This window comes from Acipenser ruthenus, chromosome 2 (genome assembly GCF_902713425.1).
Source record: "Acipenser ruthenus chromosome 2, fAciRut3.2 maternal haplotype, whole genome shotgun sequence".
NCBI lineage: Eukaryota > Metazoa > Chordata > Actinopteri > Acipenseriformes > Acipenseridae > Acipenser > Acipenser ruthenus.
This window is the reverse complement of record NC_081190.1, coordinates 86,099,622-86,126,625: the sequence shown is the minus strand read 5'-3', so window position 1 is coordinate 86,126,625 and position 27,004 is coordinate 86,099,622. Positions and strand designations below refer to the sequence as shown.

The 27,004-nt window shown below is 39.9% G+C and overlaps 1 protein-coding gene across 1 annotated transcript; it reads right to left on the bottom strand.

The window, feature by feature from the left end:
• Positions 1-488: 488 nt before the first annotated feature.
• b4galt1l (DP-Gal:betaGlcNAc beta 1,4- galactosyltransferase, polypeptide 1, like) lies at positions 489-24,035 on the bottom strand. Its single transcript, XM_034014933.3, has 6 exons — positions 22,575-24,035; positions 21,774-22,009; positions 14,930-15,117; positions 13,379-13,501; positions 4,299-4,403; positions 489-2,744 (listed from the first exon to the last, which is right to left on the bottom strand). Exons 1-6 carry the CDS (start codon positions 22,885-22,887, stop codon positions 2,609-2,611), a joined length of 1,101 nt encoding a protein of 366 aa, XP_033870824.3. The 5' UTR covers positions 22,888-24,035; the 3' UTR covers positions 489-2,608.
• Between the last annotated feature and the right edge of the window lie 2,969 nt (positions 24,036-27,004).

Genomic DNA, 27,004 nt, shown 5'->3' with positions numbered 1-27,004 from the left:
ACTGAAACATATGAGGATGCAGCACTTCTTAGACGATTGGGTTTTAGCTCTGTTAGTTCAGCAATGTACATTTTTTGTTTTGTTTTGTTTGTTTTAAGCCAGGTATATTTGATTGAAAACAATTTAATATACCAAGTGTACCAATAATTACAAATCTTGAATAACAACAAGTTTACTGCACTGTGTTTACTTTTCTTTTTAAACAGCTCAAGGGCTTTTGCCTGAAACATCCTGAAAATATATATTTTTAAATCTTTTAATCCTTTTGTGTACATTTTTTAAAAACCTTTTCTTTCACACACACACACAGCAATGTTATTTAAACAAGAAAGAAATAAAACAATGTTAAAAATATTTGAGATTTTTGTGCTTTCTGTGTCAGGACTGCATGTCGTGTGCTTTTAAAAACTAGCATGATTTATATTTATCTGTTAAGAGGCATTCAAATTCTTGCAGTACATCTTTTAAAACAAAAAAATAAACAAAGCTTTGTTTTGACTGAATAAACATGTTTTTATTCCAACTAATACATTTTTGCATAACAGCACACCACAACAAACATATATTTTCACTGCATACTCTATAAACTAAGAAAGTCACAACGATGACGGTTTGAAGGGACTGGGGGTGGAGGAGGGGCAACAAAAGGGTACATGCAATTTCTCTGCCTGTTAACAAATTGAAAATGACTGGTATTTATTTAGCAGTTTGCTGATGGGAAAAATGAGAACAGCACATAATTCCCCCAGAGAAACTACAAACCAACATCCTTGCAACACCCAAGACAACGTTATGGTTACAATCATATCACTATATTACAACCATTCTACTGCAAACAAAATACAGCACAGCTATTCATTTGAAAACAATGGTACATTTGACAAGACCACAAAACAAACACCAAACACGTTTTTTCCGGTTTTACCACTTGAACCAGTGAGACCTGAAATCAGTTCACAGATATGAGCAATACAGCATACCTGGCCATTGGTAGGGTGGGGTGGGTTATTTAGCTCCTTTATGGGGTCATAGCATGTCTATAAGAGATCAATACAACCACTATTTCCTAATAAAGCCTATGTCACTGCATAGTTGAAATATTCTATAGAACATCTTGCAGAGGCTGAGCTGGAAGTCTTAGATTGTAGTTACAAAAATAACACAACATACAAGTTTTGACACTGCAATTAAATAACCGAGCTAGACCCACATCTACAGGCTGTCTAAATGTTGAAATGTAGATATTCAAATAACTTGATATTACAAATTGATACAGATACAGCATCAACATTAGACATATTTCTATTCGACACAATAATAGGTATAAAAGGGCAATTAATGCACATTTCAATGCCTTTAATGAAAAGGAAAAAAGTAAACTTTATCCATTAACTGTTTTACTGCAGTTTAAATAAAATTACATATACAATAAAAGATAAAATTACATATAGGTGTTGTATATATTGCCTACTGTAATCGAGAGTTGTTTAATACAATGCGACACAAAAACATGAAGACACTGAGTAAAGGAAAATTGTCAGAGAGGAATTTGCTGATTTTATAACTTTATGTATTCCTTCCTCAGTTTTGCTTTTGCATTACAGCATGGCTGCATTGCAGACTGCATAATTTAGAATCAGCAGCCAGAGTTCTGTATACTAAAGCTACAATCACATTGGGATACAGGCTCAATGATACTTCCCGAAAAGCAATTATTTAAAATCTTCCAATGTCTCTATATAAAAGTGTGTGCAAACATACAAAGACCCATCTTTACGATCACCTACACTCACCATTGGTGAACCACTTACTCAGGGTTTGCTCTACATGTGCAGAGAATTTAGATTTTTTAAATTTTGTGTCAGACAGAAACAAGAAGGCGTTCTACCTGAAATATATGGATAGACCAAAACCATTCATACAACCATGATCATCCTCAATGTTTTACACAGATTATCCAGATTTGCCAACAAGAGTACAATCATTATCATAAATTGAAATAATCTGTCTGCACTACCCTATATTTACATACACAGAAATCACACACACACATACACCTTGGACAAATATTGAGTGTTGTGGTTGATTTGCATTTATGAATCACAGAGCACATCGTTGCCTCTGCCTCTTCTTCTTTTTTTTTTTTTTTGGGTGGGGTGTGACAACTCCAATGAAGCTTAACATCTACAGTGTGTGTGTGTGGTGCAAACAGCGAAGCATGAAGGGTCTTCCCTGGGTATGTTGCAACAGATATAACCGGTTTGGAGCCGGTATGATTACAGATCTATATTGACGTTGCAGAGAGGGTTCTTTTTTTGTCCTGTCAGTTTACATACAAATTAAACACATATCCCTTTTGTCACTACTGACCAGTTATTTAAAACAAGAATTGGATTAACTGACGCAGCAGTATTTTTGAGCAATATACAGTAACAGAAACTCTGTATGATTGGATTCCACAATCTCAGGAGCCAAACAACATTTTATTTACATGCAGTAAATTATAAGGCACATTTTGGGAAATGTTATATATATATATATATATATATATATATATATATATATATATATATATATATATAAAAACAAAATTTGCATATACTGGAGGTTACCTTCTTGGAGAGCCAATATCCACAATTATTTCTGTAAATAATGTATTCTTTTTAATTTCAACCACCTTGTAAGACAGAGAATTTATGCCATCTCCATTCATTGTCTCCCTTGTGTGTGCAATTCTATCAAACCTGTAAGGAAATGTATATCTATCAGACAATTACTAAAAAAATAAATACATAAACAAATAGGATAGGAAGTTCAGCAATATATTCTGTACAGAAAAAAGTATAAATCACACAAGGCTAATTAACCAGCATAGTTTTTTAAATGTTACTCAAACCTTTTGTGCCCAATTCACAAAATATTAATTTTATAAAACCACAGCTGCAAAACTCAACTGAATTAACCATTTATAATATGATCCTGTCCTAGTACAAATGAAAATGGTTGGAAGTTTAGACCAATAAAGATTGTTTATTTCACTGGCCACATTAAATGTAATCAACCATCATACTTTGTTTTTTTCCAGTCAAATCACTGTAATTTGTAATCCAGTGTCTCATTTTTTTTTTTTTTAAAAAAAGAGATGTCTAGCCATCATAATATGCTGCTTGCAAAAAAAAATAGGGGATAATTCAGCTAACATTGCAAAACCCAACAAACCACAAAAGGTACAGGTAGCTACCTGATAATTAGCGCATGTCTATTTTCATCCCGCATTTACATCCCAGTTCTATTCATGTGTCATTATAGAATTATAAAATAAAATTATGTTTTGAAATCAGATACACCCTACTTTTTGTGAACAGTATATCCATAATTATTTTCTTATTATGATTTCTTTCTTTTCATTTTTTTTGAAATGGGGGAAAAAATGTGATTTACTGGCAGCCACTTTCTTTTTTTCTAACAGGTTCTAGAATGCATAACCAGTCTTCAGTGCTTAGCAACAGCAGGTTAAGGCTTGTCTTACATAAGACCCTGAAGCTTTGTGCAGCATTCTTATCACCAATTTAAGTCTGAGACTTAAGTCAAGACCTATTAGTGGAACCGGCCCCAGAATAAAATGTTTTAGTTACATTCATTTTATTATCGTCATTAACTAAAGATTTTTTTCATCATAACAATGTTTCTAGCTTAAGCATCTGGCAATTCTGCTTCTATGGAAAGTTCTGTTCAGAGTGCTTGGTGGTGTTTGTGAACTTTTTATCCTGGATATCTCTAAAGTTTAAGATGGTTTCCTGTCTTGAGTAGACCTCGGTTATAATCTATAAAACCAACCTCGTCTTTTGTTCGTTCGGTACAACAAATGGGGAATTGAAAATCATACAAACCTAAAACAAGGTTCCAAGTCATATCTCGGATAACACCTATTGATATCCAGGAAACTACAAAAGAATTTGATTTTAAACATTTATTTCCTTTTCTTTTGTTTCCTGCTGCTTTGATAAACACAGCACAGACTCCAGCTTCCACTGAATGAAACGGACAGTAGTGTACTTTCTATGCAGCTATCATTTCAAAGAGACCTGTGCTTTCAAAACAGCTGTCTATATTTTTCAAAATTATACTAACAATAACAAGAAATGTAACGCATCCCCAGGGGGATTATGGGGAATTACTGCTATAAAATGCAATGAAAACTCAAGAAATTGGCATGGTAGCAGACTGTGTGCTGTGGAAAGAACCAGTAAGTAAAAATAAAATGGAATTAAAAAATAAATGGGCAAAAAAACACATACCTCTGTGGATTAGGTTCATTTTTCTTGTCTCTGTTATGCCGGATCATTCGACATTTTCCAATAATGCCATCTGGGCGAGATATTCCCATACCTTTAGAAACAATTCTGAGAAACATACATAAATAAATAAATAAATAAATAAATAAATAAATAAATACCACATTTACCGTATTAGCACTGCAAGTCATTTGTAATACCGTACACTCTTAATCAGCCACAAGTTCCTTGTTGGATAATTGTTTTGTGCACCAGTCCTAAATCTATGCAATACAATGCAATGTTTACTTTTAGCTGAAAGAGAGAAGGACAAGATATATTGGACATATAATATATAGAAGTGTACAAGGATACCTACACATGTTCCAGTGTATACCAAATGAAGTTTGCTAAGGTATTTTCACTATATGTTGAATGCCGCCAGTACATGAAAGAGTTGTGCTCATGTGGGATGTTGTAAATGGAAAGCATGTTCAACTAGAAGTGAACAAAAACAAATAATTCTCATGGGCACAATGAAGGGGAATAGCAAGGGGAACATTAAGTGCAAGGTCAGTGTGTAATCACTGTGATTGATCTGGCCAGATGCGTTAAAATAATGAGGCAGTTCATTTTTACTACAAAACAATGATAACTGAACGTGCTGTACCAAATGTGAAGACAATAAAGTTAAAACAATATAGCAGTGAAAAGGTTAATATTCCAGGAGATTACCGGTGAAGAGGCAGCCACCACCCAGCCCTACATCTACCAGGTTAAAGAGAATCACATGATGTTGTTTAACACAGAATGTTCTAGTATGAGATGACTGTTTGAGATTTGATAATTGCTGTAGCTGTGGTTGCCAAGGTTAACAGTGATGGGGTTAACATTGTGGAACTGTCTTATTAAGCCTTGAGGAAACAACCCCTTATAAGGAAATCTTCATCTTCGAAAAATTTCTATATCCATGCTGACGTGTTAATCTGCCTATTGCTGCTACGCTAGCAGTGTATAAATATTGTGCTACCTTGTCAATAACCAAGAGAGAGTGAGTTGTCACTGTAATAAAGCTTCTTGAGCTGCTGCCGAGTGGAGTCATCAGTCATTTCATACTACAGGGTTTTACCTACTACAGAACTTGGCGACAAGGACAGGATTCACCACAGTGTATATTCTTTCCTGTCTGGTACTGTCCTGCCACGGAGGGTGAGTATTTTATGGAAAACCACCTTCCATAGTTAGTGGTAAAAACTGCATGAGGGGGGGCTCCCGAGTGGCGCATCCAGTAAAAACACTCTCTACAGTGCAGGATGCGCTCTATAGCCTGGACTCGAACCGGCGACGTCCAGGCTATAGAGCGCATCCTGCACTGTTCCACAGCCGACCGTGGACGGGAGCTCCCAGGGGCCGAGCGTCGTCCGGGGGGAGGGAGGGTTAGGTCGGCCAGGGTGTCCTCTGCTCACCGCGCACCAGCGATCCCTGTAGTCTGGTTGGGTGCCTGCGGGCTTGCCTGTAAGCTGCCCAGAGCTGCGTTGTCCTCCAACGCTGTAGCTCTGAGGTGGCTGCACGGTGAGTCTGCAGAGTGTAAAGAAGCAGGCAGCTGACGGCACACACTTCAGAGGACAGCGTGTGTTCATCTTCGCCCCTCCCGAGTCAGCGCAGGGGTGGTAGCGGTGAGCTGAGCCTAAAAATAATTGGGCATTTCAAATTGGGGAGAAAATAATAAAAAAACTAATTGGCAACAACTAAATTAAAAAAAAAAAAAACTTCATGAGGTGAAATAAAAGAACAACTAAAAGGCTATACGTGTTGTGACTGATGTACACCAGTGAGCAGGGGTCTTGAGGTGTTGGCTGAATAGTACGTACTGTGGTTTCACTCGGGGTGTTTGCAGTTGCAAACCCGAGGCGGCGGTTCTGCAGTCGTCGGAATAGGACTGTAGAGGCTGTGCTGCACTCATCGGAATAGGACTGTAGAGGCAGTGCTGCACTCATCGGAATAGGACTGTGGAGGCAGTGCTGCACTCATCGGAATAGGACTGTGGAGGCAGTGCTGCACTCATCGGAATAGGACTGTAGAGGCAGTGCTGCACTCATCGGAATAGGACTGTGGAGGCAGTGCTGCACTCATCGGAATAGGACTGTGGAGGCAGTGCTGCACTCATCGGAATAGGACTGTAGAGGCAGTGCTGCACTCATCGGAATAGGACTGTAGAGGCAATGCTGCACTCATCGGAATAGGACTGTGGAGGCAGTGCTGCACTCATCGGAATAGGACTGTAGAGGCAGTGCTGCACTCATCGGAATAGGACTGTAGAGCCGGTTCTGCAGTCATCGGAATAGGACTGTAGAGGCTGTGCTGCACTCATCGGAATAGGACTGTAGAGGCAGTGCTGCACTCATCGGAATAGGACTGTGGAGGCAGTGCTGCACTCATCGGAATAGGACTGTAGAGGCAGTGCTGCACTCATCGGAATAGGACTGTAGAGCCGGTTCTGCAGTCATCGGAATAGGACTGTAGAGGCTGTGCTGCACTCATCGGAATAGGACTGTAGAGGCAGTGCTGCACTCATCGGAATAGGACTGTAGAGGCAGTGCTGCACTCATCGGAATAGGACTGTGGAGGCAGTGCTGCACTCATCGGAATAGGACTGTAGAGGCAGTGCTGCACTCATCGGAATAGGGCTATAGCCGGCAGAATATAAGTACACAGCTTGCAGTCATCGGAATAGGGCTGTAGCCGGCAGAACATCGTTAATAGCCATGACTGAGGTTATTGATCATGTGTTAACAAAGCACAGCAAATGGCAAAAATCAATGCTGGATGATGGCTGGGATCCTAAATGGACCCCAGCACAGCACCGAGAATGGTGGACAAAACAGGACAAACATCGTAATGATAAAGTAGTTGTAATAATATGTAGTGTGTTGCCCCAGGTGAAGGGAGCACTGACTACCGCATTGGAGAAGGCAAAAATGTGTCAACAAGAGAATGCCTTGCTTAAGAAGCAACTAAAGTTTATACAGTGTTCCATGAATAAGGCAGAAAGAGGTAAGTGATCTACAAGGATTTCAACTGTGTAACAGGCTGAGGCTTCAGTCGAGTGTAGCATAAAAGACTAAAGCAGTTTCACTCAGCTACGCGAGTGATGTGCTAAGGGATGTTTGCACATATACGATATGTTTTGTTTATGTTGATCACAATTAATGTTTTAAGGAGCTTCTAGCAGGACAGGTGATGATAACTAGATTAATGTGATAACTGAAACAGTAATAAATCGTGAAGGGGATATGAATATCCTTTTAGAACTGAGCAGTACAGCCGAAGCAGCTCAGAGGTGGAGTTTTGGTGCCAGTGGTAGTATTGTGGTGTATGACTATACGACCACCTGGGCTAAATAGGGTTTATCATCACAACGGGAGCAAACATCAAGCATCAGGCTTTGACTGACAATATTTGGGAGATGAACTGGAACTGCAACAAAGTGGGGGTACTGAAGCTGAGAAATGGAAATGCAACAACTATGTTGATCAGGCCGCCAAACAAGAACAGATGAGCAATGGAGCCCTGTGTTGGTCTGCCCTGTGCTTGTATTAATGCCTTTAGTACTGGAGGTGAAGGAGATTAACAATAAATGATCCTAATTGATACCAGGGTTACCTGGACAAAATAAGGGACAGTGGGTTGGTTCCTAAGATGCAAACTAAACTGTATAAATATTAATTATTTTTCCGCTAGGGGCCAGCTTGAACGTATAATGACTTCCTTGTGTTTACAGGGTCACAGTGATGGACTTGGGATGGAACGAATCTCATGAGTAAGTGGGATGGATCAGGTGTCCTGTACTTACTTTATTTTGTCCCCACAGGGTGAGCTCCAACAATTGTCAGTCAGGTCTGAAAGTAGAATCCATTCCTCAATGGATCGGCATGTCCAGGGAGTATCCTCCCTGAGATACCCTCATTGCCAAAGGGGGAATGACACCCAGGAAGTTATACGCTGGTTGCCTCACTCCTGCGGTCCTGAGGACCCGTATGGGTGTGGCGATTAGGCATGTGGAAGATCAACTGCTCTACATACAGCACAAATTCAGGTCTGGCACATGAACATTTAGAAAATGTCATAAGGACGCAAGGGGATAGTAATCGGCCGTGGGTCCAGGTGGAAAACAATTTGCTAGCAGTGGGCCTAGCAAGCTGGAAGGGGGCATGTAACCTTCAGACGGTTGGTCCACAGGGAAAATAAATGCCTCCCATGCCAATTAACCTATCCTCATCCTAGTCACGGGTTAGTTGAAATTGGAGATCCACTACAGTTATTCGGAAAATGTGGTATAGCATAGGGTCACAGTGCATTTCAACTACTCAGTGCCCATATTTGTACGTCACTGTTCTAACTTCCCGTCACTGGTTCTTTACACAATGAATGATGGAAGGTTTATTAAGATATGTCCAACAAAACACTATAGCAACGGTCAGTAGGACCTGGCATAAGCGTGAAGTATTATCTGAACTGGCAGGGTGGTTTGGGGCTGCTCAATCAACAATAAATGGGATCAATGCAGAATTCCAGCGGCGTGATAATGATGGTACTAATACATTGAATGCTATGGGTATGATGCAATACAGTTAACAGATAAGGAGTCTCTCCAACATGTTAAGGTGGGTGGGTTAGGTATTGAATGGGCTGCCGAGGTACAGGACGCTGTCTTCACCCGCCCATATTGAGGCCTGTACCACACTACCAATATCACATACCAATCTGTGATACCTTCAAGAACCCCTGTGGTACCTGCGGCAGTGAAAGCGGTTCAACCATTGAGACAACAAAACGGTAGCCATAGATATACATTGAACAATGTGGGGTGGTTTGGAGCTATGAATTCTGGCCTAAATTCTGTAAAGGACATTGAACAACAACAAGAAAACCATGGGCAGTTTTTGAAAACAGGCGATGCTATTCAAAAGCTGGCCACGGCAGAGCGAATGACCGAGGATGCCGTTAACATTGCTGTTAATGTTCTACGAGTAATATCACATGATATATCTGAGGATTTGAATCTAACAACAAGGTAAGAGAGATGCTATAGAATGCAAGCTGCTTTAGAGATTTGCATAAGGGAATGTTAAGCACGATGTGGAGAAGAGAAATATTCCAGAAACTAGACAGACCGGATTTCCTGTGTCTCGTCAGTTTCAAGATAATATTGTAATCAGGACCGAACGCTGCAGTAATGATATATGTTTTATTCTAGTTGTCCCATATACCGCCAGTCAAAACCAACACAGCACCGGAATAAGTAGTATCAGGGTAGTAATTGGAGTGCGTATCTGAGGTCAGCTGAATATATTGAATTCCAGGATGACGGGATATTATGTGACCATGCCGGTAGCACAAACCTGTCAGCACAGGTGATGGATGCCACTCTACACCTGAAGCTACAGTACGAGCACAGTGCGCAGATGCAGAATGGAACATGGTGTATCACAACCTCAGTGTTTGCTCCAGGACTTACAGACTGAGAGTCAATGTGGCCCCCTCTCAAAATTTTAGGGGGACATTTTCTTCAGTGAGGGGGTCAAGATGTTTGATTCAGAACCAACTACCATTTCTAATTTTTGTTTGTTTTAAATATGCCAACAGAGTTTACTGACCTTTTGTTTCTGAAGAACAAAAAATAAAAATATAAAGCTGTAGATACAACCAAGGTGTCTCTACAATACTCACTGTCACTTTTGGGGAAAATATTGGGAAATGTGTCACAGTGATGCTGGTGTATCACTGAGTAGAGGATATTCATTGTACCAAATCATATTAGAACAGAGGTTTTTAATCTTTTTAAGCTGCGTACCCCTTTCCAAAAAATGTAATCCACCACGTACCCCCATCTGAGAATCATAATAAAATGAAAACAGAATAAAAAGATCTGTACAATAACATGATACACCAAAACGCACAAGAGCCTTGGAGTGTGTGATGGATACAATTATAAAAGTTACAGTATTATAACAGAAAGAAATATATTATATTTACTTTTGGATAAAAAAGTAAGTATTTCAAGTATTTCATCTTGATCGCCCTTTGCTAGTAATGTACTAGTATTGAGTCAACAATCCAGATTTTTTCACTGGATTGAAAGCTAAAAACTCTTACTCTCACACCAGACATAACGGCTTGTCATATTAGACCGCATGGCAATACTTTGGTTTCTGATTGGCCATACATTATGTATTTTGAAATGAACCAATAGTACTTCAGTTACAATAAACTTTAAATCGGGTCATTGCAAAAAATAAACATCGATTTGCAGGCACGAACGCACACAGGAAATAAAATGAGTTAAAGACTAGGCTTTTAGTTTTTTAAAATATGTATATATTTTTTTTATCCCAAAGACAGACTGCAATAACCACCCAACTGTTTATATGACTGTGGCAGAGCAGGGCTCTGCCCTTGTAAATATTGGCAGGGATGGGGTTAAATTCCCCTCCCTGCCCAGGTTTATTGTGTAATGTGGGAGTAATTAACAATCAATTAGCACCCAGCCACCTGACATAAAAGGAGGCCTCAGCTCCTCAGTAGGGAGAGGTAGTTGAGGAAGCAAGAGTGGTTTTTGGTGCTTGCTGAGGTTTTTCTTTGTGTGCTTTTTTTTTTAATTTGTGCAGTCCAGTGAAGGCAAAGCTCAGCCTGGAAGATTTATTTTCTGTAAGTTTTACTTTGTGTTTATTGTTTGTGTTTTAAAAACCTTTTGTTTGGCCCTCCTGCCTGTTTATTTTGTGTCTTTTATTTAATAAAAGTATTTTGTCTCTGGGCCTCATCCCTTGCGCCACCCTGTCACATGTGGTGTCAGAAGAGGGATATAGCGCCTCCAGGATGCAGGATTTTTTTTTGGATATCAATTTTTTTTGTGAGCATTTTTTTTTTGTTGAAAAAAATTAAAAATAAATAAAAAAAGAGAAAGATGGGCAGAAGAAGCAGGCAGCGGCAGCACCGACAAAAGCTGCTGCCACCCCAGCTGGAGGACCCAGCCAGCCTTTTTCCCTGGTGTTCCTGGTGTGGGAAGGAGGACCACCACTGGAGAGCCTGCCCGAGGTGCCACCAGCGGACTGGTGTGGCCGCTGCGATGTCTACGGCCACAACTGGGCAGGATGCTCCTACGTCCAGGCCCAGGAAGAGGAGCAACTGCCACCCCAGATACCAGTGCCCACCCCTCTACCTCCACTGCCACCGGGTTCACCCACCATCCCGGGAGATTTGGGACTGGTTGGTACACCCAGACGGGGACCTCTTCAATGACCTCCCCCTAGCCATCAACGCCCTGTGGTGCCGAGATGGGGGGAGGTGGGATGAATGGGAAAGGCAACACCACCCGGCGTCCATCCAAGAAATCACCCTGATGGTTTTAGGGTATCTGGCTGAAGACATGGGAGAGAACCCAGTCGTCCGAGAGCCAGAGGGGGTGAAGCCGCCGTCCCGAGAGCCAGAGGGGGTGGAGCCACGGACCAGAGAACCGGAAGAGGAGAAGGCTGACGCCCCTCAGCAGCCCTTGGAGGTCAGTTCAGAGGAGCTCAGTGGAGGCGCACCCGACTGCGATGGCAGGAGGTGCCAGCCCGACCTCCGAGGCCACTAGAATGGCCACAGCCACCACCGCCGATGCTGGAGTGGCTGGAGCCGTTGCCACCGGAGGAGCTGGAACTGCCATTGCCAGAGTGGCCACCGTCTCCGCCTGCCGCTCCCGAGGGTCCGCCACCAGGGGGAGACGAGCCACCGCTCCCGAGGGTCCGCCACCAGAGGGAGACGGGCCGCCGTTCCCGCCGCCGCCACCAGAGGGAGACGGGCTGCCGTTCCCGCCTCCAGAGGGTGACGGGCAGCCGCTCCCGCCTCCGCCACCAGAGGTGTCACCAGCGAGGGTCCAGGTTCCCTGCCAGCGTCTGCGTGTTTTGAAGGTCCGGGGGCCCTGCCATTGAAGAAGACGTGGAGCCTCCGACATCAACCCCGCCCACCACCGCCCACCGAAATAGCCCACCTGAGGGACATAAGGGGACTCTTGGGGGGAGGGCCTGGGTTCAAAAGGGGGGGGTGAGTTTGGCCGATTGCAGCCTGCTTACTTTGTACGTGGGGGGAGGTGTGTGGCAGAGCAGGGCTCTGCCCTTGTAAATATTGGTGGGAGTCAGGTGGGAGTAATTAACAATCAATGAGCACCCAGCCACCTGACATAAAAGGAGGCCTCAGCTCCTCAGTAGGGAGAGGTAGTTGAGGAAGCAAGAGTGTTTTTAGTTGCTTGCTGGTTTTTTTGTGTGATGGTTTTTATTTAATTTGTGCATTTAATTAACAGGGCTTATTGTTGCTACGCTAGTAGTGTATAAATATTGTGCTACCTTGTCAATAACCAAGAGAGAGTGAGTTGTCACTGTAATAAAGCTTCTTGAGCTGCTGCCGAGTGGAGTCATCAGTCATTTCATACTACAGGGTTTTACCTACTACAGTCGGTAATAGAAAATGAATAGAATACAGCTGTGTACCAAATGTGAAGACAACATCTCACACCATACTGTCTCTTGACAGCTGAAGTCATGTGACCTCAATATGGCAGGCAGTTTAAGCAAGAGGGAAATCCCCAACACATTTAGTATACACTTAGTACAAAGTTGTCATCTTTTTTATATTGACCTATGCTTTGAGCCTCCATTTTTTCTTGTATGAAACCAACTACATTCATTCACAGAATAGAATTGTGTAAATCATCCAAAAACCAGACACCACAATATAGAAGTCGTATCAGCTTGCAGGTCAAAGGGAAGGGAGCATAACGAGACAGAATGAATGTCTAAAGGAGTTTGTGGAAGAGACAACTAATAGTGCTGGGGTGAACATGGATATGTCTGAATGCTCTTTAAATATTTCCAGGTTTATTTATCTAGGATAAATGTACTACAGACTCTGCATGGAGCTACAGATCCATGTTGTTTGCAAAAGTAATGAAAGCCTTTGAAAATGTGGAAGACAAAGCCATTTCACGTAAAGTCTGATTCAACGAAAATGTACCTTTATCATTCATGTGATAGGCAGATATGGGATGCACAAAACCTGCATACATATACCTGTTGTAAATATCATCATCTTCACCTCCCCACCCCCAGTAGTTGTTGGGGAAGCCATTGATCTTTTCAAACTGCTCCTTGCTTAAAGAAGATATACCTCCAAAGTACTGTTGATACGGCAAACTGAAAGACAAAATTATTATCAGTTTCACTTGTTAAACTTAAATTCTGCAACCACCCCTTTTGACAAAACAGGTTTCAATTTATACACTCTGTGCTTGCAGCTCATCTCATATGAACAGCTGTAAGGATATACAGTATATTAGACAGAGATAGTCATAGTCCAATCATCACACCTGGCATAGAAAAAGTTCAATACAAACTCATTCCTCATCTGTTTCTGGCTTTCCTAACTGAACCAAAAATCATAACCTTCACTATGCTTACATCCACACTGATACTCCATTACTGTGCCTGAATGCCTAAATTAATATTAATTTAATTTGTATTTATTTATGATTAATCCACCTGGGTGAAGCACTTCACTCACAGGGGCATCCTGACTGCAGCAGATAGACATTACAAAAGACACAGAAAGAGCCATTGGGTATACAGCCAATTGAGATATGGATTCAATACTTCTTAATCAGAAGAGAACTTTTTCCCAAGCACAAAATGCTGTGTGAGAAAATGAATTATTACCAAAATTGGTTTTGATTCTAGGGAGTTAGGGAAAGCTGCCCAAGACTGGGAGACCAATCAAGTAAAAACAGTCAAGAGCTCTGACACTTCACACTGAACACAACGGGACAAAGGGACAACCTAGCACAAAGAACAAGGCAAGATCAGTTTAAATATTTAAAAAGTATACCCCCCCCTCCCCCAAAATGGAAAACATTTGATTTTGAATGGTCAGGTGTTTCCAGTTGAAGTGGGCCAAATTCTGGGGAGGTATGCATGCAAAATACTTGCTGTGTAACTCAATCCCCACTGTATGAGAGAATGACTGAAGATTAAATGCCCTTTTCTATGACCTATACAAAAACAATTAATTAACTGAGAAGTCACTGACATACTGCAATGGGTTGTGTAACACTCCTTGATCTACTTGAGCTGGAATTACCTAATTACATTCAACTTTGACTAAAGTACATTGACAATTCAAGTTTTTAAAATTAGAATGTCAGGTAAACAGAAGTGTGGCTCTGATAACTCATACTCCTGTAATGGATGATCACACCTTTAATTGCTTCAGTCAGCTATACCTGGCATGCAGCTGTCAGTCAACCACTATAGAGCCCTCACTGATGTGGTCGAGACAAAATCCTAGATATTATTGAATCGGTTTATATGAAACTCAGGGTAGTTCACTGGGACAAACTTCAAAAGTAGAGCTACAATGTTCACATTTTCTTAAATTTTAATATTTATACTGAAGGTTGATGGTTAGCTAAAAGTGATGTTCTTCCTTTAGATCTGAAAATGAATTAATGGTAAAATAAATAAATAAATAAATAAATAAATAAATAAATAATAAAAAAAAAATACTATTTTCCCTGGATTTTGTATTTATGGTATGCAAATAGCTTTTTTTTTTTTTTTTTTACTTACCTGAAGCCAAATTTATCCATAGATACAGCGATGTGTCTTGGCTGACCAAAACACTTGTAGATGTTGCGGTCGTCCATTGGGATCAAGTCCACATCACTGAACACAAAGCAACCATAATCATATTCTTTCAAAGCTTCAGCATAGCCTACATTCAGCAGCTTAGCCCGATTGAAAGTTTCTTCTCCGTACTGTTAAAATGGGTTTAAAAAAAAAAAAGGTTTGTTCAGTCTTAATGGTTCAGTTATACTGAGAAAAGTCTTGCAAAGGTACTGTACTACAAAAAAGAAGTTCTGTCCTAGTAATATTTTCTTAATGGTATTGATAATTCTTTTAATTAAATAGTAGGTCTCTGAGAAGTAAAGACATGGTTTAATAGTAAACAGAGCACATGTCTCTTAAGTTTAAGCACCAACAGAAAGCGTAAAGTAACACAGTATCTCAGATTTTAATGCAGTGTTAACTTCCCATATATATAGGGCTTCTGATTTTCGGTTTTAACCGATATAACCCGATAAAACACTCATGATACAAAAATAATTAAAATCGGTGGATAGCCAATAAACACCAGAAAACACCGGAAAAACTGTGGAAATGGTTAATCTATTCAAGTTGACTTTACCCTTTTCCCACTGAAAAAATAAAACCTACTACAAAAATAATAATAAATTCCCAGGGTGCTGGGGAATGTCCTGCCTTCCTGACATCTATCATTGGGTCGTTCTGAATACTTTAAAACCGCTGAGTGACAGCGCATTCCTACATTTCTATTGGAGACTCCGCTTGCGAGATTTAAAACAAGATTACAATTAGGATGGAGGCTTGTTAGCGGGATTTAAAGCTGTATTACAGTTAAGATAAGGAGCATTTAAAACAGAATTGTGACGAAATGTACAAAAATTCCTACACACAAAAACCCCAGAAGAATGTGCCCGTGACCATAGGGATTTTGTTGTGGAAGACAGCAAAGGAAAGAAGGTACAACTTATGTGTGCAAGTACTGTCCAATTACTATACATATTTTGACACACACACACACACACACAAAAAAACGCGCAAGCATTTTGGAAAGTAACCAAAAACACTAGATTTCATACAGTATATCAAAAACGAAAGCCCCGAAAAAAAACGATTTACATAAAACTTGAAAATAGCTCAGAATAAGCACTGAAAAAATACAATTAATAAAACCTGAAAAAACAGAAGCCCTAAATATATATTGCAGTCAGACGCCCAGACCGTCTCCCTCTTGTGGGCCATCTCTAGCGCCTCCAGAGGAGACTGTGAGAGGGAGACTGGGCGTCTGACCGTCAAGCACTACAATATTATATACAGTTTTAAATTACCCGACGCTACCCAGGTCTCTTTTTACTATCCAGGTTTCGATTTATTAATTTGAGAATTTAAAGAAAATGTTTAAAATATGACAATACAGTTGTAAGCACTGTTCTCTGGCCAGCGTAATAAAGACGTTAAAACAAGCTTTTGCATGAAGCCTTTTCTTAACTGACAGGATATCAATGTTTTACAGAAAACAACAACACACAGTGAGCAGCAAGTACACCTCAATAATAACTGTGGCAACTATTCTTCTTAGGAACTAAATCAGAAACAAAACGATATAACAAGGCTCTACAGTGAGACAAATTTGCTGGTGTGAATATACATTTTAATTTAGGCACACGTGTGCCACTATTATTATTATTATTATTATTTGTTTATTTAGCAGACGCCTTTATTCAAGGCGACTTACAGAGACTACGGTGTGTGAACTATGCATCAGCTGTAGAGTCACTTACAACTACGTCTCACCCGAAAGACGGAGCACAAGGAGGTTAAGTGACTTGCTCAGGGTCACACAATGAGTCAGTAGTTGAGGTGGGATTTGAACCGGTGACCTCCTGGTTCCAAGCCCTTTTCTTTAACCACTGGACCACACAGCCTCACTAGAAATCCCTAAAGGTTGACTATAAAAAATAAACGTGATTTTTTTTTTATTTTTCAGCTGAAACAAACAAACACAGCTCTAACTCTGGGTGTGTTGTTAAATCCACCGCTGCATGCACTGATGTAAAGCGGATTCACCAAACCGTTGTTAAATTCACCAGGAGTTGCTCAACGATTCACCGGGGTTGACAGTCGGTGAACTGCAGCAAAACCAAAATGGCCGCTCCCACTGTGGAAGTTTGTCTTGTATGGAGATACTATTATCAATGTAATTGTAGATTCAGAGATGCCAAATCTTTTGAAAAAGGGGTATGGAGTTGTGTGTTTTTAATAAATATATAATCGCGATAATAAACATATTGATAAACATTATCACATTTGCCAACTTACCCAGAGTAGCCGACTGAGCTTGTAACATACAAGACTTCGACATGAGAGAGAGAACAGATTCTTTTTTTTATCGTGTATGTTATGTCCTTTTATACTTCAAACAAATAGGTTACAAAGTTGCGAAAAAAGGGCAAACTGTATTTGAAAGTGTATCCATTAATATATTCATATTTATAAATATTTACAGTTGCAGGCTAGCTGCTTTCTACATTTTAATGTAACAACAAGCTAGCTCCTAATTAGTCGGTTAACGATAAGCTTTCAGCTCGCACAGGTCAACCACAGCTTTGCATGCCGCAGCAGCAACCTTTCTATTATTATTATCAGCTATGTTGATTCACCAAACTATTGTTAAATTCCCCGCACCGATGAGCACCAAGTGATGTTACTTCCGACTCAGCGATGCAGAGCTCTGATGAATTTAACAATGCACCCTCTCATAGCTCAATCGTAATGTACTCTGGGAATGTAGTTTACTGGTGTCCACTGCCCACCGTTAATCACACATTAAAATCTACAAATCCCATACCCCGCCAATTTCACTTATTTATCAGTGCCATGGCTACTCGTTTCCAGACAGTTTGACCAGTCTTTTTGACTGGACTTTTTGGGAGCGAGAGCTAATCAAGAGAGTGGTTTTAACCACTATTAAAACCAGCCCTGGTGTCCTGCCTTTTCTGCATCGTCGCTGGAAACCCAGCACACCGACACTACATTGTTGTCAGAAGTGGAGGCGAGGCAGGTACCCCGACACACACTTGGAAGCTGGCAGGGGAGAGTGTAGAAATGCAAAACTAGACTCGCCCAAATAATTGGCATAGGCAAAACTAGATTGACCCAGCATCGATTTTGTTGGACGAAACTAGACTCACCTGAAATTCAGTGAAAACTGTTGAAAAAGCGGGTCATGTTTTTCAAGTTCTGGGCCAATCTAGATTCACCCAATTGGATGCGGGTGAGTGCCGAAAAAAGTGGTAACTTCGGGATTCGCCAAAAGCCCTTGGTGAAACTAGATTGGTCTGGGCAAAACTAGACTTGTCCTTAACATACACACATATATATATATATATATATATATATACACAGACGTGTTCAAATTTGTTGGTACCCCGCCACAAAAAACGAACAATGCACAATTTTCTCTGAAATAACTTGAAACTGACAAAAGTAATTGGCATCCACCATTGTTTATTACATATTTAATAGAAATCAGACTTTGCTTTTGATTTTTTATTCAAAATAATATTGTAAATAAGAAAACAAATGAAAATGGCATGGACAAAAATGATGGGACCGCTAACCTAATATTTTGTTGCACAACCTTTAGAGGCAATCACTGCAATCAAACGTTTTCTGTAGCTCTCAATGAGACTTCTGCACCTGTTAACAGGTAGTCTGGCCCACTCTTCCTGAGCAAACTGCTCCAGCTGTCTCAGGTTTGATGGGTGCCTTCTCCAGACTGCAAGTTTCAGCTCTTTCCATAGATGTTCGATAGGATTCAGATCAGGACTCATAGAAGGCCACTTCAGAATAGTCCAAAAGTGGAGTCCTCCTGGGTCTTCTTCCATGGAGCCCACTTTCGCTCAAAAAGCGACGGATGGTGCGATCAGAAACTGACGTACCTTCACCTTGGAGTTCAGCTTGTATCTCTTTGGCAGTTATCCTTGGTTCTTTTTCTACCATTCGCACTATCCTTCTGTTCAATCTGGGGTCGATTTTCCTCTTGCGACCGCGCCCAGGGAGGTTGGCTACAGTTCCATGGACCTTAAACTTCTTAATAATATTTGCAACTGTTGTCACAGGAACATCAAGCTGCTTGGAGATGGTCTTGTAGCCTTTACCTTTACCATGCTTGTCTATTATTTTCTTTCTGATCTCCTCAGACAACTCTCTCCTTTGCTTTCTCTGGTCCATGTTCAGTGTGGTGCACACAATGATACCAAACAGCACAGTGACCACTTTTCTCCATTTAAATAGGCTGAATGACTGATTACAAGATTGGAGACATGTGTGATACTAATTAAAGAAACTAATTAGTTTGAAATATCACTATAATCCAATTATTTATTATCTTTTCTAAGGGGTACCAACAAATGTGTCCAGGCCATTTTAGAATATCTTTGTAGAATAAGCAATAATTCATCTCTTTTCACAGCTTCTTTGCTTTATTCTATGACATACCAAAGGCATGCAAGTATACATGATAAAATAGCTTTTAATTTCATCACTTTTCAGGAGGAATGAAGCATTATTTCAATGAGCTGTAAGGGTACCAACAAATTTGAGCACGTCTGTATATATATATATATCAAGGTGTGTCTCAAGCAACAAAAATGTGGCTAAACAGAATAAACAGAAACGTTCCTTGAGGAAGTGAAACTTTAACACAGCCGTGGGTGTTTGTTATTGCATCGACTCACGAACGGCCGTCAAGCATTTTGTCTCGCTCACCCTGGGTCAAAGCACGTCAACCTACATCCTGAGGTGGGTCACTGGGACCCGGGTTAACCTGGATCCGACCCAGGTACATGGTTTCACACTACGTTAGACTGTGACCCAGTTAGCCAGGACGAGTTTTGTACCTGTTTTGAGACCTCCCAGGTTTTAAGAGGATTTAAAACTTGTAGTGTGGACAGGGATTAATGGGGCAAATACACAAATCACATCTATCTTCTTACTTTGTATTTACTCATTTTTACATTGTAGATGTTTAACCAAGAACAAACCCCATTGGCATAAAGTCACCTCTTTGCAAGGGTGTCTTGGAAAATCCTTAAAAGTAAGAAACAAGTAAACAAATGTTTAACCAACTATTTGAAGTTACGGCTGGGAAATGAATTTCACTGAACTGCACTGTGGTTGAAAGAAAGCTTCTCCAATACATGTCACCGCAAAATGAAAAAGAGAAAAATAATACTCCCACATTACCGGCGATGCTGACCAGTTCATCGTTCAGAAGAATGTGAAGATTCACATAGCAACCATCTCTGCTTCTGTGCGAGTGCTTCACTACAGACAACACTAACAGGTAAAGGTTAACAACTAAGGAAGGAGGGTTGAAAGAGAAAGAAAAAGAAACAAGAAGAAACAGAATGAGAGGCTATTGAGAAAAAGAAAGTTAAAGAAGCTGTGATGTTTGCTCAAACAGAGCACTGCATAACTAGTTCAGAGTTTGTGAGGAACATAAACTCTTGCTGCTACGAGACCTGCAAAGCTAACTAAAGACATCCTTTACTACAAAAGAAACCAGTGGAAACAAGTAGGTTAGTTACCAAAAGCTAAGAGAGCGTATATAATATATTCAAATTTGACATTTAACAACATGAAATGTAATACTTATATTGACAGACTTACATAGATCATGTGGATACATCTGGAAATGGATTTGAAGTTATGACATTCATTCCACATGAAATTAATCAAAAGTGGTTGCACTACCCTTATAAAAGTTTACTAGAGTAAACATGCACAGTAATTTTACAGTTTGCCTTTTTTTTTTAAATATGCTTTACCATACCACACTGGCCTTAATAATACTTACTTATGAGTTATACACTTTGCTATGCTTTTACTAAGTGTAACTCTAAGGGTCCCAAAGATTTCATTCAAATTTCCCACATGCAAAATATTAAATTGACATCTATTTTCACTCCTTGTATGACCTCAAACAGGTTTGGGCTTATGGTATGCCAATTTGCAAAGATAAAGAAAAAATAAATGAAAATATAATATTCCCTTACACCTTTGGCTGACAAGAAACATTTGTCATCAAGATTTGTATTATTCATACAGTAAAGCATAACCCATCAGTAAGCATTTACTGGTATAATGCATTATGAATGCAGGCCAGTGTTCCTGCTTCCTCAAAAATCAGACAAAGATCAGTTCATTTAAGGTTAGAAAATTCTGCAAGGTTTTAATGTGTTCCAAAGATCATACAATGAATTTGTTCTGATTCTATGAATTACAGAATGTGTTCTACTGTTGCACTTAAACATGTTTTATGAGTGATGGTGAGAGATTCTCTTAAATAACATGGTATCCCTAGCTAAAGAATGCCCTTACAAATGTCATCACATGACACTCATGGACAAGCAGTTCTGTAGCTATACTTATTGTTTGAAATATGCACCTCCCCAGGGATATGCATCCCCAACAGGAGAAAATTCAGGTAGTTTCAGAAAATGAAATTCCAAACCTTCTCCATTCACGGCATCACTAACTACTGAATAAAAACCCCTGAATATATTGCAAAGATGGGTGCTAATTTTAGAGAGAGGCTTATATTTAAAGGTTCCAAAAGATATTGAGAATGTTTTATTGGAGCCAATTAGTCTGGCAGTCCTTAATCTGCAGGGGTTTACAGTAATGGATATAGAAAATTAATATATTGAATGCAAAATCATTTAGGCCTATAACACGGACATAAAAAAAATCTGTCTGACATAACTAAGAAACAGAAATGTCATATGACATTATAAATAGATTCTCCATATAGTTTTTTTTTTACCTGATGTATCACATAAACACCATAATCAAGCTGCTGTCGCTGCAGAATGGGGTGAAGATAGTACAGCCAGTACTTGAGATGTTCCTCGCGATTTCGGAATGGAATGATGACAGCCACTTTCTGAAGAGCTTTACAGTCTCGTGGGGTAAACCTGCCTCCCTCTTGTAGTGCTGGATTCTGTTTCTTGCTTTCCTCCAAATCAACTGGCTGGGAAAACTCAACCCTAAGTGGGCCCACTTTTGGGAGAGAAAATAAAATAACAAATGTTAAACTAGATCAATATATTCTGGTATATGTAGGCACTAACTCAGACATCATCATCATCATCATGGCATCAGCACCACCTAGCAAAATATGTGGTGCAGGACTTTCTTTGGTTAACCTGCTTTCCTTGAAAGGAGGCTTGAGTTTTACTCAGCTACACTCAGGAGTTAAAAGGGTATCCAGCATTTTACACAGTTTTACTTGCTTTATTGAGAACAACAAAAGCTGAGGATTTGTGGATGAGACATGTTTTTATAAATAACATTTTCACATTCACAGTCCAGTTTTCAATCTTAACCTTAACACTGAATTTTTTGCATTTTTTTTTTTCTTTCTGGAAAACAGAGAAACACTACCAATGGCAATTGACAGACAAGTTTACTTGTTGAGTATCCAAAACAGTTGTGTACGGTAAATTAGTTTGCCCTGCATTATACAGAAAATATCTGGGGGAAAAAATAGCCAACAGACGCTTGGGGCTATAATGTAAAACATACCAAACCCGCACATGACATTCATTAGGCAGTAAGTTCTTACCGAGAAGTGGCGATGTTTCGGCACATTGTTCCAGTTCTTCTCGTTTGGTTTCTTCTGCTTCCGTTTTAAATGTTGCAGTAGTTTCTGTTATTGGTGCGATTTGCAACATGGTGGTGGGATATACAGTGCTGAAGTTTATATGTTTCTGTTGTTGGTTTCGGGCAAAAACGCTGTTTTTAATCATTTCAAAAGTATTAAAATAATACAGCACAGTAACTGAGAGATGAAGCGCACAGAAAACCACAACCACTGTGCAAGTTTTCTGGAGAAAACTGCCAGGTATGTTCAGATTGACAGGTGATGAATCTGGCATTATTTATACTGGTTTCTGATCAACCAAAACGTGTGTATCTCAGTATAGTTGTATACTAGTTATTATGTTTATTTTTTCATACGATACTGTGTATGGCTGTACTGTAACGCACTACTGTAATTTCACTGTCACAACGCAGGAATTGTAACCCGTATAGCTTTAGTTGAAGGCAAGTAAATGGCATCAGATGTACATTTTAAAGTAGATGAAAATAAAAAAAAAGAAATAAAATAACTTTTTTAGGTTAATAGTACCTTCACAGAAAAATATTCCAAATAAATAATAATTACAATAACAGGCTTTCCGTGTCCTATAATTTCCAAGCGGTGATATTATTACGGTGGTTATATTTGTAGTTAAATTTGTTGTTTAATTTTCCTTTTCTTTACTCTTTTAACGTCGTCCCTTGGTTAACCATCTAGCACTAGACCTATTTTTTCCGATATATAAAAAGAAACAAACACACCGTTTTGTTCATTTCTCTCTAGTAGAACTAGTTCTCGATTGCAGAAAGTCACGGAAACCCCTTATTACTAGCGTATTTCCTGGCTGGATGTTTTGATTGTAACGAAAACCAGGCCAATATTCCGGGACTTGCTTCTGCTAAATCAAATCAGAATTTGTTAACCTATTCACACAATTTTCTGAAGATCTTTCCTCTCACTATCGGAAATTGCAACGACTCAAAGTAGCATAGTTTTGTTTCCTGAGGCTGAACACCTCCTAATTTGCAAGAGGCGCACGGGAAACCGCCTGGAGGCGTGTTTGTTATGATCAAAGTTTTAAAAGAGGGACAACATTTGTGAACAGCTAAGGTATTCTGATACAGTATGTACAGACATTATTTAATTTTTGAACCATATACTAGTTAAATGAATGTAACCTTTGATAACAACATAGGATGTACATAAAATAATAACTATTTATAAAAATAAAAAAAAATAAAAAACAGACGCCCTCTGCAACACGTAGGCGACTGATCTGCTAAAAAAAACAAAAACTGCTGAAATAGCAAAGACATTGGATGCGTTCACGCAGATTCTTGAAGATCTGCGCAGTTTCTCTGGATACGTGCGCCCAGGGAGCAACAACACAAAGTGTGCGAGAGAATAGACAGTCTATCCGTACATTTATTTTTTCTTTATTCTTCAGTACTGTACATTATCAAAGTGTATTTCTTCTAAAATTACAAATTGTATGTCATTCATGTGATTTTGTATTTTATATAATGTTGTAACTGTCTCTCCTACATAATATACCAGAAATTGAATATTTATGGTATGTTTATATATATATATAAAGTATATATATATATATATAAAGTAACGACCTCGGGAGAGCTGGCGGCCCCTTTAAGATTCTCGGAGGACGTCTGTGATGGACAGATGATGGCAACAGTGATTGGGCGGGAGGCGAAGGCTACCGAGAGGTGTCCTCCAACCGGATTCTTAGAAGCGAGAGGTGGGCGGGTCTGTATATAAGGGTTACAGGCTTGCTATGAGGGGGAGAAGGAGACGGCAGATGAACTGACGAATAGCAAACAACAACACAGATCGAGGACCACCCAGCATCCGCCATTACTACGACCAGCCTTTACACAGGCCCTAACCCACCGTTGTGTGATTCTCTCTCAGCGAAGGCTCCAGGGGAAGAGAGGCTCAGTGACCACAGTCTGGCCATCGAAATCTGGACAGACTGTGTGGTCACAGCGAGACAGAGATGCTCTTTCTCCTGCAATGTAATAAATACTCGCAAAAAAGGGACATATTCTTTAAAAAAAAATAACGACCTCACTCCCAGACTTCTCACACATGACAGAAAAACTGGTTGTGCTCCTGGGAGAGGGACACACAGCCACACTGGCTGCTCAATATGTAGCCGCCTGTCACAGCCTGAGCGACACGCAGTGAGCACTCTGCACTGCTTTGAGGGGTTAACCACAGTTCAGTGTTACATTTTATTTAACTGTGGTCATTGTTATGTTATTTATTATTTTGCCATGCTTTCTACCTTTACCATTATTCCATTTGCTAGCTGTTCATTTAGAATTTTCACTCTGACTATTCAATTTATTGTTTTTATTTATTTTACTTATTTTTGCAATTAACTTATTTTTATTTATTTTGAAAATGAATGTAAATAATGTTTACTTGATATATTGTTTAATGCATTATGTAATTGCTTTGGCAACACTACTAATTGTTAGTCATGCCAATAAAGCACCATTGAATTGAGAGAGATTTTCTCCATCTAAAAAATAGTAACAAAAACTCTTACCACCATAAAGCCGTGCAATACCAAGAGCAGAGCCCAAAGAGTCCCCTCAGCCAGCTGGTCCTGAAGCTTACTGCACTAACCCACACTAACACCAACCAGCTTCAGGACAGCTCCACTCTAACACATACAATCAGAGTAAACCAAATGATAGCACAAAACAAACAAGAATACATTATTCATTGGGACACACACACTAAAACACAAAGTAAATTGGAATGCTATCTGGCCCTAAAAAGACACTACAACCTGGCTGAATACCTGACCAGGGTGAAAGACCTTAACAAAGTACAGGCTCAGTGAGCACAGCCTGGCCATCGAGACCGGCCGACGGGCAGACATGGCTGCCCAAAGAGGACAGGCTATGTCCTCACTGTCCTCTCAACCAGGTCGAGACAGAGTTACACTTTCTAGTGCAGTGCTCCAAATATAATCCATTTAAGGGAAGCCTTCTTCCCAAAAAGAGAACATCTCTGCAAACAATTCCCAGACCTGCAACACCGTGAAAACCGCCCCATCCTCTTGGGAGAGGAAACAAGCTGCATTAAAGAGGCAGCCCAATTCACAATTAAAAGCACAGGTGTTGTAACAAATTCTGTATCCCCTGGCACAATGAGCATGCGTAAAATGAGATTGGCCCACAGGCACAGATGATTATCTGGTCATGTCTGAGGTGAATTGCAGGTGGTGTGTACACGCAGTAGTTGCCGGCTGTGTTTTGCAATCATTTGCTAACATCCTGAATACGCGTTTTCGACAGGACGACATGACCTTGTGGTTTGTTTTCATTAAAAATGTATTTCACATGTTCTTTGATACGCAAGTTATCACGAGGACACACTATATTACTGTGTGCATTATATTGTACTTGATGCATTATAATTTTTTTTTTAGTATTACTCGCAGCTAAAACAATCGTATTGCTACGAATGTACTTCAGTATATGGTTAAACGTGTAATTTTCCATTGTTATGATCTCACCAACTATTGGCTCTGTAACAGGTTGCCTCAAGTTACAAGTTAATTCATTACATGCTCCTTTCTAATGCCTACAGTCAATCTGAATGCACAGGGTGGGTTTCTACAGAAGTCTTGCAAGCTGTTTGGATTGTTTTGTACAATGTATTTTAGTCACCTTCATATATCATTTGGATACTTTCAAAGTAATTTCAAATAGTATTCCTGCCTTGAACTGTAAATACGAAGAATGTACCTCTAAAGAGGAAAGGGTACATGTACTGAAGGATCCTGAGAAGTGTCCTGAAACATCGCCACTTCTAGGTAAGTATGAACAATACAGACCACACACTGATATTTAGAAATGGTTTGTACAGTTAAACATGCTTATGATGGCCAGTCAGGAAGCATTTTTACCATGGTCTTACCAGAGAGCTGGCTACGGTGTTCAAACATGGGAAATATACACAGAGAGATCTCTTGTTTTTTTTTATAACCACCACAAATCTCTGACCACTAGTTTACATCCCAAAAGGTATATCGCAAAAAGTTACATGCTATTTACTCTACCATAAGTTGTGCTACTATAGGAATATATTACGTATATTAGGCATGATAAATGTATCTAGCATACTAAGTTTCAGGAGGCTAGGTTAGGCTTATTCATTAGTTTTCATACCTTTCACTTGGGTTTTAATCTGGGTCACAAGTGAAATGAGTCTCAACTTTGCCCCTAGCGGGAGAGGACAATTTGAATGGCAGGGGGTGTTCAGGTCTGAGGTACACTCCCCCGCAGAGTGGGGAAGAGAAACTGGCTCTAACCAGACCCTCTCAGTGTGTCAGCATCTAGTTTTCTGAAAAAATGCTGATGTGTTTGGAAAACTAA